The sequence below is a fragment of the Hibiscus syriacus genome, unplaced genomic scaffold, assembly GCF_006381635.1.
Source record: "Hibiscus syriacus cultivar Baekdansim isolate YM2019G1 unplaced genomic scaffold, ASM638163v2 tig00109925_pilon, whole genome shotgun sequence".
Classification (NCBI taxonomy): Eukaryota; Viridiplantae; Streptophyta; class Magnoliopsida; order Malvales; family Malvaceae; genus Hibiscus; species Hibiscus syriacus.
In genome coordinates, this window is record NW_024062531.1 from 445,786 (window position 1) to 457,827 (window position 12,042).

At 31.9% G+C, this 12,042-nt stretch overlaps 1 protein-coding gene across 1 annotated transcript; it reads left to right on the forward strand.

Annotated features, from left to right (window-relative positions):
* Positions 1-5,567: 5,567 nt before the first annotated feature.
* Positions 5,568-11,782, forward strand: LOC120210510 (MADS-box protein SVP-like). Its single transcript, XM_039209233.1, has 10 exons — positions 5,568-5,711; positions 6,303-6,504; positions 7,491-7,572; positions 8,920-8,981; positions 9,053-9,152; positions 9,254-9,295; positions 10,963-11,004; positions 11,086-11,186; positions 11,478-11,499; positions 11,560-11,782. The coding sequence occupies exons 2-9, from the start codon at positions 6,323-6,325 to the stop codon at positions 11,494-11,496; spliced, it is 630 nt and encodes a 209-aa protein (XP_039065164.1). The 5' UTR covers positions 5,568-5,711; positions 6,303-6,322; the 3' UTR covers positions 11,497-11,499; positions 11,560-11,782.
* The last annotated feature ends 260 nt before the right edge of the window (positions 11,783-12,042 follow it).

Here is a 12,042-nt window from a genome sequence, read left to right on the forward strand (position 1 = left end):
TCCTACGAAATATAACCAAAACAAAATCTCAAATTATTTCCTTTTTATCCAAAAGAACGTGATTGTAGACACCTGTTTTTGTACGGGTTTTAATTGTTTATAATTAATTATTATTATTTTAATTATTATTATTATTTCTTTTATTATTTTTACATGTTACAAATATGCCCAAACCAAATTACAAGGGCCCAACTACAATAGCATCCAAGCCAATCCAGCTGCCAACCCGCCAGGAAACAATGCAGCCTGCAACAGCATCCAAGCTCACCCGGTTCAGGCCCAGAACGAAGCCCACAGGACCCAAACAACTAGGGTTTTTTCACCCTTAGCTCCAGCCGCCTCTAATATCCACCGTTGGATCTAGAAGTAGATCAATGGTCTAGATCACCTAGAATTTAGGGTTTCACCCTAATAAATATCAACAGTTACTGTCAACATCAAAATTCGGTCGTTTGATGGCACGCGTGTGATGTACGCGCCACACTTTCGTTCCCCCCGTCGCGTTGAGCCGCCGCGTTCACCTACTGACGCTGTCGTTTTCAACCTACAGTGACATGAAATCATCATCAACAGTAGAAGAAAAAGACAAATCAATCCAACCAATTCAAAACCCATTAAAAATTGGGTTAAATCCTTATTTTTCGGGGATTTCATCTACTCTAGAATAGGGAAATCATTCCACTATGAGCAGATCTAATAATTCCTACCCTATAATCACCCATAAATCGACATGCAAGCAAAATGAAAGGGAGGTTTTTTTCTAATCCGACAAAGAGGGGATTTGAACAACAAAAGAAGAAAAAACCCCAGAAAAACCCAAAGAGAGAAAGGGGTCATTCGAAGAGAAGAAAAATCAAAAGAAAATAAACCAAGAAAACAAAAAGGTTTTACCTTTTCAAACAACCACCGCCGTGGGTTTCGTCGAGGCCAAAACAAACCACCATACCGAAGGTAAAAAGTCTTTTGTCTTTTAGATCTAGAAAAGTGGAGAGTTTCTTGGGATTTTTTGGGGCTTCATGAAGAAAGTTTCGAGTTGTTTTTTAGAATCTTAGGTGTAGAGGAGTAAAAGAGGTTTGGTTTGTTTTTTAGCCGCTGTTGGGACCACTGATTTACGGTGGCTGGATGGTTTTTTGGTCTTTTCTCGGTGGAGGATATGAGAAAGAAGGGGGAGGTTGAGAGCTTTGGATCTCTCCCTTTTAGGCCAAAGTAAGAAATAAAGCAAATGGGGAAGGGGCAGCCGGTTTAGGCATGGCTTTTAGCCATATATATCGAGTGTGAAACGACGTTGTTTGGGGGAGAGGTTCCGTGCGTTTTATAGCATAGGGGCTAATTGCAGTTTAAGTCCTTGCTCACATGTAATATTTTGTTTTAGTCATTAATGAAACTTTGTGATATCTTGTTTTAGGCATATATTTTTCCATGTATATATTTAAGTCATTACCCTTTGTATTATACCATTTTCGTTAATGTTTAACTCTGGTCATAATATATGCAAATCTTTCATTTCAGTCATTGCTTTGTATATTGTTGCTTTTAGGTATTATTCTTATTTACCCTTCAGAATTTCTGATTCATTTTATTTTGGCACTTTGTACTTACAATATTTAAAATTGTGTAATTCATGCTTTGAAGTCTCGTGCTTGGTTATGTATACATTTTGGTCACTAACTTTGACTTGGTGTCAAATTTTTATTTTATTTCCAGTTTAATCCCTGTTGTTTGACTATATTAAGTTTTAATTCCTTAAATTATTACATAATGTGGCCTGTTGTTTCATTTCCATTGTTACTACATTATATTTATATGTATCATGTATCAAATATTTATATACTTATATATTTTTGCTCATGAATGCTTCGTATACTAAATAAATGTTTTCATAAAAAAATTAACACATTCTTTTTTATCCATTTCTACGTATATGTTAGTAAATATTTTATTGTTATGTTATATCATATATGTATGTATATGCTTAAGTAATTTGCCTTAACCCCTGTATGTTTATAAACTTTGCTATATTATATTATTCCATTTCATTCACAATAATTTAGTTCATGAATTAATCTATTGTCAACATTCTGTATATCTCCCATACTTGAGTAAAATGTTTGTAGCTGATTCAAATATTTTCAAGAATATTCGTCGTAGAATATGGATGAAAAGAACTACCTTATAGAAGTAATGCAATTCAATACCATATTCAAACAAAGGGTGAACTTGAAATAAATCGAGCATTTTTATTTATTTATTAAAATGTTAGAAATATTTTAATTCGTTTTATTTTTATTTTACTTTTCTCCATTTCAATTTAAGTATTGACGATGTGAGCTCTTTAGAAAAAATATTAAATTATTTCATATTAATGTCTTATTCGATTTAATATTTTTAAGCAATTAATGAGAGAATATTCTTTTATAGATAAGAAATAATTGAGATATCTTTTCCGATGGAGGATTACAAATCTTGAGATTTCTTTTTAAGTTGAAGAATTTTCTCTAATAATTAATTCGGAAAAAATTACTCTATGTTCAACAAAAGGATCGTTTAAACATTGATTCAAATTTACGATGTCCACCGTTTACGACAATGTATAAGTGACTGAGTACCAATTTTTTGGGCATTGTGGGAGTGCTTATCATTCCCCTATGCGTAATCGACTTTCGGATTCTTAAAAAATGAATTTTTGGTAAACGCATACAAACTTTTATCTTTTAAATGATTTTTTCTTAAAATTGTTTTAAAAGACGTTTTATGTATTCAACATACCTAAACCAAAGATCGATGACGAATCCGATTCAAAATAATTCAAAATCCAAATTTTTATAATAAAATCATAATTGTTTTTAAGGTAAAGTATAGTAATGACACCGAACTTTTCTCAAGCTTACATTTAGGTCCCCTAACTTTTAAAACTTGCAATATAGACCTCCAACATTTAGTCCGTTTGCAATATGGTCCCCGACGTAACCGGTCGTTTGACGCCGTTACACTAGCGTTAGAAAAAGATGATGTGACAGTCCTCCAACATTTAGTATGTTTGCAATATGGTCACTGAACTTTTCAGGTGCTTGCATTTAGGTCCCTCAACCTTTAAAACTTACAACATAATCCTCAATTTCATTCTACACCCCAAATTCTAAAATAATTCAATTATATTTTAAACCCCAAAATCTAAAATATTTTAATTTAAGGTTTAGAATATAATTAAAGTATTTTGGAATTTGGGGTTTAGAATGTAATTGAAGTGTTTTAGAATTTTGAACATGAATTTTCTATTTGACAATGTTTACTTCAATATAAATTTGAGGTTTGTTGCATGCACATCCAACGGCTATTGCACTTTGAACATGAAAAATGCACCCATCACGTTTATTGCATAAATCATTGAAGTAAAAGTAACAAGGCCAATTTGTCTTGTTCGTAGCTGTCGCACTTTGGTATAACAATCCAATAGGTTTGGATGGATGAGCATGCACATCCAACGGCTGCGAAAATAGTAAAGAGTTTTAGTTCATAGGACTACAGCATACAACCAAACAATAACTAAAATAAACCAAGAATATCAATTAATAACCCATTCAAAAGGAGGACTTAATAAATAAAGGGAAAGAGGTTCGGTTATAGTCACTCCAAAAGATAAGGCGTTAAATGGGTTGTTTAAGATATACATTAAATGCCAAATACAACATTACCAATTGCAAATGCATTAATGGCATACCCTTTTAACATATAATTACTTCTAATGCTCCATGTTTAATGTTACTCAATAGTCAAACATGATGAGAATCTAAAGCAAATAGCGTAACTAAAATCATAGAACCCCATAATTCTTGTAAATTCATGGCATGTCAGTAATAAAAGACATTGTAAACATAGAGGACAATGTAACAAACATATATATGCTAGAAATGACGGTGCAATGACCAGACAACATATCAAGTAGCTGCTCCAAGTATACTACCCTATCATGATGTCTTTCGAGTTGCGTGCATGCAGAATTATCTTCTAAAGCTATAATTCAATATAGATTCAACTGTAAAATTTTCAAAACATGTAAAAAATCCAATTCGTTCATCATATATCAATCCCATAATTAACATGAACTTATTAAAAATAATACGAGCTCACAGGACGTTAAAAACCACAGTCGGATCAATACAATTCCCAGTAGTACCAGTAGTCTCTTGAATTGAGCCTAGCGATTTCACTATGTCAATACTCAACCAAATCCCTGATTTAAAGAAAAACCAAACAAGAAGATAAAAAAATTTAGCCTGGGATCCTCTTTCACTTCTATTATGATGGATTAAATATCTTTCATAAGGAGTACTAAAAGTTTTGCTTAAGAAGAAAGAAATAAAATTAGATGGGTTTGGTTCAAAACTAACACTGAGTATCCAGATCCTTGACATGCAATTCCAGAAACATAAAATTTCCAACAAAAAACACACAATGCGAGCTGAAAATGGGAAAGTGCGAAAGAGAAAAAGATTACTTCCGGAGAGCCCAAAAGAGAAAATAAATACCTTCTTGCAAGTGAGGGGAGAGGCTAAGAAATAAACGCAATCGGTGTTGTGTTTCAGCAATTCTTCCTCCATTTTTTCTTTGTAAATAAAAAGCTGAAAGACAGAGCACTGCTTGGGTTTACAATTTTACATGGCATAAAACTGAAGAACAAAAACCAAACGAGAGTGCATGTTAGCGAAAGAGACAGAGAGATGAAGACGTTGTTTGGGATTTCATTATATTTGATTATCTGTTGGAAAATCTTTAACCACAATGATTAAACGAAGAAATTATTATATGCCATTTATACAAAATAATTCCATCTTTGTTGGTGACTTTCAACAATGATACTTAGTCCATCTTAGTAGTATTTGTCAACTCTGCATTTTTATCCCCATTTTTTTCTCGCAAGCATCATCGAACATTTATGCTTCACATGAGATGACATGTATCTAACATTACACCTTGAATCGTTGATGGCCCGATAGTCCCTTCGTCAGGTCTTCTCTCAATGGACCCTTATTCAAGTCAACACCTCCACAGAATTCAAAGTTAGATTAGAATTTCCCATGCATCCCGATTGAAAAGTTAAGCTGGAAATGAGAAGAGAGAAGCGAAGAAGGAAGTTCGAGATCGAAATGGAATTTAGGGTTTAGAATAAAATTGAGGATTGTGTTGCAAGTTTTAAAAGTTGGGGGACCTAAATGCAAGCGCCTGAAAAGTTTAATGACCATATTACAAACGTATTAACGACAATATAATGGTGTCAAACGGTCGGTTACGTCGGGAACCATATTGCAAGCAGACTAAATGTTAAAGGATTGTATTACAGGTTTTAAAAGTTGGAGAACCTAAATGTAAGTATTAGAAAAATTCAGTGACCATTACTATACTTTACCCTTATTTTTAAAATACAATTGTTTTCAAAAATGATTACGACAGTGTTTTTCTTTTTTTTTTTGCGGGTGAGGTCCTCACTCATTGTTTGGGACATAAAAAAAGAATCTTTCAATATCTTTACTTAGTTCCTTTTTCTTTTTATATCCCTTCCAAATTCCCTCTCTCTGAAAACAATTGGTGGCTTTGTATCTGGTTCTTTGTGAAGTCCTAAAAAGCAGATATATTATGTGAAAAGCCATACAAACTCACTCCAATCCCTTCACTTGTTCTTCCTTCAATTTTTCTCGTTAAATGTGCTTCCGTTGGTAGGTTTTTAATGTCCTTTTCTTCACTCTCTTTTCCCCCTCTTTGGCTATGCTCTTATCCTTTCTAGCTAGTTTCTAATCCCTATCTAGGGTTTTTTATGCTTTTATTGATGAGGTACCCTGGGGTTCTTTTTCTATTTTATTATTTTTTTTCGTAAAGTATTGATTACGCTAAGCTTAATTTGGAAAGAAAACTGTGCTGCGGTTGATCTCTTTGCTTTTTATATCACCGATTGCTTTTCTATACATTTTCGCATATCTGGAAACGTTTGCTCATCTTAAACTTGCTTCTCTTCTTGTATTTTTGCTCGATCTGTGGAGTTTTCTTGTTAATGAAACTAAACACCATTTTTTTTTTCTTTCTGTGGATTCTCCCGTTTTTTATTTTTTGTTACCAAAACCGAACACCCTTTATTTTTTTTTCTATTCCTCAATAGCTTGGCGAGTTTTCATTTCCGATTGGATTTTTTTGTGTTTTGACTAAATTTTGATCTTCTTTGAAACACCCTTTTTCTGGAAATATCACTGTTTGCCTTTGATTCTAAGGAAGTATTGGTTCAAATGGTGCTTTGGTTTGATTTTGTATGAAAGGTTTGGATAAAATTGATCAAATGACGAGACAGAAAATCCAGATCAAGAAAATCGACAACTTAGCGGCGAGGCAGGTGACTTTCTCTAAGAGGAGAAGAGGGCTTTTCAAGAAAGCTCATGAGCTCTCTACTCTTTGCGATGCCGAGATTGCTCTTTTAGTGTTTTCTAACACCGGGAAGCTCTTCGAGTACTCCAACACCAGGTAAATTCCTCTTTCTTCTTCGTCTTCTTCACTCATAGTACTAAATTGCGATTATGATGTGTTAATTACGGCCTCAATTTAATATTATGCTTCTTCTTCCCTTCTCTCGTATTATATGTCATCGTCCTTTTGTGCTCTTGCTCTATTTTTCAGTCTGGTTTTTTCTTTTCTTTTTTTTCGTACATAGGAAACTACGCATGCTGTTTGCTTGTATATTATATTGCGTAGGTCAATGACTGAGATAAAGAGACCAAGATATTATGGCATTGAATGAAGATATTTAGAATCAAGAAAAAGAAAACTGTGTTAAAAGTGTAAATCATAATGACTGAAATGTACTGGATTCCTATACATTTCTATTAAAAAAAGCTTCTCCCTTTAGTAAAAAACACATATGCAGTACTACTATAACTTGAAGCCCAAGATATTTCTATATGTTGAAGGTTGCAGAAGCCATATTTTATGACTGATTTTCTGTCTGATAGACGACGCCTTCAGTGTATTGTATTCTGTTGCAGGTACAAGAGAACCCTGATATTCTACTTACCCTCCTGGTTCAATTAAATCGATTCAAATTCAAAGCAAAACTTTCATCATTTTGACCTTCAATTCATTTTTTTTATCCTTATTGCAAACGATGCGATTATCAAATTTAACTGGACAACGAGCAAAGCTTTGCCTAAAATGAACCTGGCGTGAACACTGATACATGCAAATCGTAGGTCTTATACAAAATAGGCACTCATTCATCATTGATTTTGTGTCTTAAACATGTTGCTTCTCGAGCTTTGTCTATGGCTTTCTCTTGTTTTGCTTCTGGTTCTTTTAGGGTATGGCATGGAACCCTATCTTTGCAAAACAAACTTTAGGGTGTGGTATGATGAGTGTTAGCCTTCCCAAAGATATATATGGTTTGCAAATTAATACTGAGAAATTGGTCCTTGAAAAATCTTGCAAATATCATGTTGTATTGGTGTATCCTTAAGTACGAGGCAGGTGATTGAAAGGCGAAATCTGCTGTCAGAAAGGATCGACAGATTGGATCCAATTCCATCCCTTGAACTGCAGGTTAGAGCTTTGAACATCATTTCATCTTCTTCTTCTTTTCTATATTAGCAACAATTGTTCCAAGTTTCAATCAATTTCATCCAAGTCTACATTTGTCACAAGAAGTTGCAATCTTTGAATATTGACACTCTTCACAAGCTATGACTTAATAATATATATATATATATATATATATATATATATATATATATATATATATATATGTTTTTTTATCATTTCATTTTGCTACCCATCATTCCACAAACTATTTAAACTAATTATCATAAATAAGTCATAATTATCTAAAAATCTTCTTTTAGTGTTAGTTTTCTAACTTCAGTCTTGAACCAATAGTATAGATTGTTTTTTTTGGTTAAATGTTCAAATAAGCACCCAAATTCTAATTATTTTAAGATTTATTCACATAAAAGGTCTATCTTTTAAAATGGTTAAATAAAAAATATTTTTAAAGGCTTAACCATTGACTCAGTCGAAGGAGAGGTCAAATGTTTTCAAACATATTCAAAATAAGGGTCTAAAAAATTTTATATGCTCAAATAATCGTTAATTTAATTAAATTTGATGATACAATATTATTATTTTTGTATAATAACAAATTTAACGTGTAACATTTATTCATTTTGTCACAATGGCCATAATTTTTTTATCATTTTAACCCTCACCTTCAAAATTTGGTCAAATTATATACAATTTTTTAGATAAAATTATTGTCTTTTTCATGACAATTCACGCGATAACTCTTGAGATGGATAACTTCTTAAATATTTTTATATATTATTTAAAGTAAATGTGGATTGCTAAATAAGTTGACATGTTTCCCTATTAAAATTTTAACGATCTAGTTAGGTTTTAGTCAAAGAAAACAATAATTTAATTAAATTTTAAAGCTAGATCGATATAGGTTAAGGCAGTTCTCTTGTTTACTGGGTTGAATGGTGGGAAGTGAACCTCTCCACACCAGCTCTTGCCTGGTCAATTAGAAATTTTGGACCAAATCCTAAATATAATAGACTCAAAGAATATGCATTTGACTTGTTTCTATATATTTTGTCCCTTTCTATTTCAACCAAACAAATGCATAACATATAATATATAGTTGGCTACAAAACTTAAGATTAATATCCGAATTATATACTCATTTATTTATTTTTTGATTAATTATATACTCATTTACAACACTCAAATTTGTCTTATTATATATGCAGTAATTTTAACACTCAAAGTTGAGTGACTATGAATTTAAGAACTCAAGCAGCACTGTCCCTTGCAAATGCTTGCAACAGAGCCTCATTCTCTTATGCCATTGATGCTACGATATCTGATATTGTTTTTTCTTTCTTGATTTAGCTTCAAAGTAGCACATGTGCCATGTTGAGCAAGGAGATAGCAGAAAAGACACGAGAACTGAGGTAAATCTGCATGTTAGAACTGTTTTGTTGTTTCTGTGTTAGAGCCATTGATGCCATCCTTTCATTCATAGGCAGCTGAGAGGAGAGGAGCTCCAAGGGTTAGATTTAGAGGAATTAAAACAGCTTGAGAAATTACTTGAAGGAGGCCTTAAACGAGTTACGCAAACTAAGGTGTTCTTCAAGCCCCAACTCACCTCTCAGTAAACCAGGTTTTCATGTGACACTTTTGTACATTGTGATTTAACTTATGCTGACTGCTTTCTATATATCAGGATGAACGATTTTTCAAAGAAATCAGCACCCTCAAAAGGAAGGTATAATATAATATATGTATATATGAGCAGTATCCGTTTATATTATGTAATTTTTTTTAGTTTTACACAATTTTAGAACCATTAGATGAGTAAAAATAGACCGTTGAGATTAACGGATATAAATGAAAAGATATTCATAGGAAAAATAAACAAGAAGATGATCTCAACCATATATTCTCACTCTATCCAACTATCCTAAAAAGATATAAAAGTAGAAGTTTTACTCTAGGTATAAGTGAATACTAATCAAGAATGGATGCAAAAATTTATGTCAGGGAATGTGAACTTAAAAGTTATATTAAGAATTTAAGAGTGGGAAACTATAAAACATGATGCAAAATTAGATAATCAATAAGAAATACTTAAAATTTATGGGGATTTGAAACTTCGAGAGATGTGACCACATCCCAATACTCCCTGGGTCCATCATCGATCCTAACCATATATAGAGAGGTATTTAATTGAGTCAAGTCGAGTCGAGTCAAAAATTTTGAGTTATTTGAGTTGACGAGTCCTATTTTATAATTCAAACATGATTTGAAATTTTTTTCGAGTTATGTTTTTTAAGTTTCTGTTTAAATTTAATTGTAAATATTTATAATATTATAATATTATTTTATTCCAATTTAAATGATTTTTTATAACCATATATGATACATATATATTTCTTCATATTTTTTCATATATGACATACATATATCATACAGTGTTGAGAGGCTCGACTCAAACTTGAAAATCAATATATTAATAAATAAAATTTTCGAGTTGTATGAGCTACTATTCAAGTTGTATTTTATAACTTGATTTGAATTTGAATTTTTTTTAGCTAAGTGGAGTTTATGAAATTACAACTCAAAGTCAATTCAAATCCAATCGAAAAAATCAATTTTTCAAGTTAGTCGAGTTTTGTTCGCCCATATATATAGGGCTAGGATCCAATTACATATAGTAAAATTAAAAAGTTTAACACCTTTTTAGGATCGTTAGATGAGGGAAAATCAAAGGTTGAGATTAACAGTAAAAAAGAAGATATTCCCTGGAAAAAAATCAAGGAGTTAATCTTAGTCTTTAATTTTCTTTCATCCAAAGATTCTAAAATGGTGTAAAACTAAAAGTTGTACACTATGTTTAAGTGGATCCTAACTCTACTTAAAACTAATAAATTTTACACTAATTTATAGTCATTGGACTTAAATAAAAACATGACTTAGATTTAATTAAAATTTATAACAAATAAATAAATATTTCTTTAACTCATAGTGAAACAATATTTTTCCTTTTAGGATTATGGTTTAGGGTTTAAGATTTAAATTTTAATATTTAGGATTTAAAGTTTATGATTTGGAGTTTAGGGTGTAAGATTTTGGATTGGGTAAAAATAGATATAATTTTACTTTGAGTTAAAAGATATTTATTTATGAATTATAAATTTTAATCAAATATAAACCTTTTATTTATTTAAATTTAATGACTATAAATTAGTGTAAAACTGATTAGTTTTAATGGTGTAAGCGGATATATACTTTTATATATGTATATATATTATGGTTTTGCCAAATGATTGCAAAAAGATACCTGTACTTTGTTTTATTCCCAAGATTTCTGTCCTTTCTTGGTCAAATGATCTTCAGTGCTGATAAATTACTTTTACCCTGTTGAATTTGAAGGGAGTAGAACTGACAGAAGAAAACCAGCGTTTGAAAGAGAAAGTGAGTGTATATCACCTGGAAAACTCTTACTTTCCTGCATGGTTTCATTTCATTCAATGGTAAAAGTTGATTTTGGTATAGATGGTGAATTTGCCACCTCATGTGGCTGAGCAAGGCCGACCATCAGAGTCTAATGGCCATGCATGGAGAAGCTTTAGCTCTGACATTTCTCTCAGATTGGGGTAACACGATTTTAGCACCATTCATACATTTTTTGATTTGTTTTTTTTATTTGTTTGGTGTGATTACTACTTTTTATCTGTTCAAAAAAATTTAATTAATAACAATGCATACACCTTAAAATACTCTAAAAGGAACAACAATGTTATATTTTATCATTAATACTACTGAATGAACAATATATACGAATGCATTTTCGTAACGATTTCAAAGGACTACATAAAGCCTTTATTGATGTCTGGTTTATGCCATAGAGCTTCGTCTGAGTATGTTGGAATGCTTGCTTGTTGCAGATTACCTTACCCTAACTGAGTGTCGAAAAGTTTCGAGGGGAAGATGCCAATGGATGTTTGTACATCATCATTATGATCCTCTTTCATCATCTTATTATCTTCAAATGGCGTGTCTCTCAGTAAATATAGAATCTGGCTCCTGTACGTATTATCATATTTATAACAAATTTATGGCCACAAATAAAACTTCTTGTTGAGTTAGTCATTCGGATTATGGAAAAACTCGATTAAAGTATATTTGGGTTTTCCATGCCTATTAATTTAAGTGTATAAATGATGAGCTGATGAGCCATTTTGTGATATCAGCAAGTAATATATGTAGCAAAATGTATAAATTTCCCTCTGTTGGAAAGAGTTGCTGCATTTTAGCTAGTGACAGGTTTTGTGTATAATCGCACCAAGTTTGATACTTTCCGAAAGCGTTAGTCTCGTTACTTATGTTCATTTCGCTTCCACCCTTCTCTTGCTTAGAAGGACAAAATAGTAATTATAAAGAGAGATTGAAGAAATTTGGGGATTTTATTGTTGCGGAATACGGCTATCGGATAGAGCAAAATGACAACTG

What these genes read in the sequence shown, in the direction of transcription:
- LOC120210510 (XM_039209233.1), top strand. Translation starts at nt 6,323, where the DNA reads ATGACGAGACAGAAAATCCAGATCAAGAAAATCGACAACTTAGCGGCG. An exon ending in TTCCATCCCTTGAACTGCAG is followed by an intron (nt 7,573 to 8,919) that starts GTTAGAGCTTTG and finishes TTCTTGATTTAG; the next exon opens with CTTCAAAGTAGCACATGTGC. An exon ending in ACCAGCGTTTGAAAGAGAAA is followed by an intron (nt 11,005 to 11,085) that starts GTGAGTGTATAT and finishes ATTTTGGTATAG; the next exon opens with ATGGTGAATTTGCCACCTCA.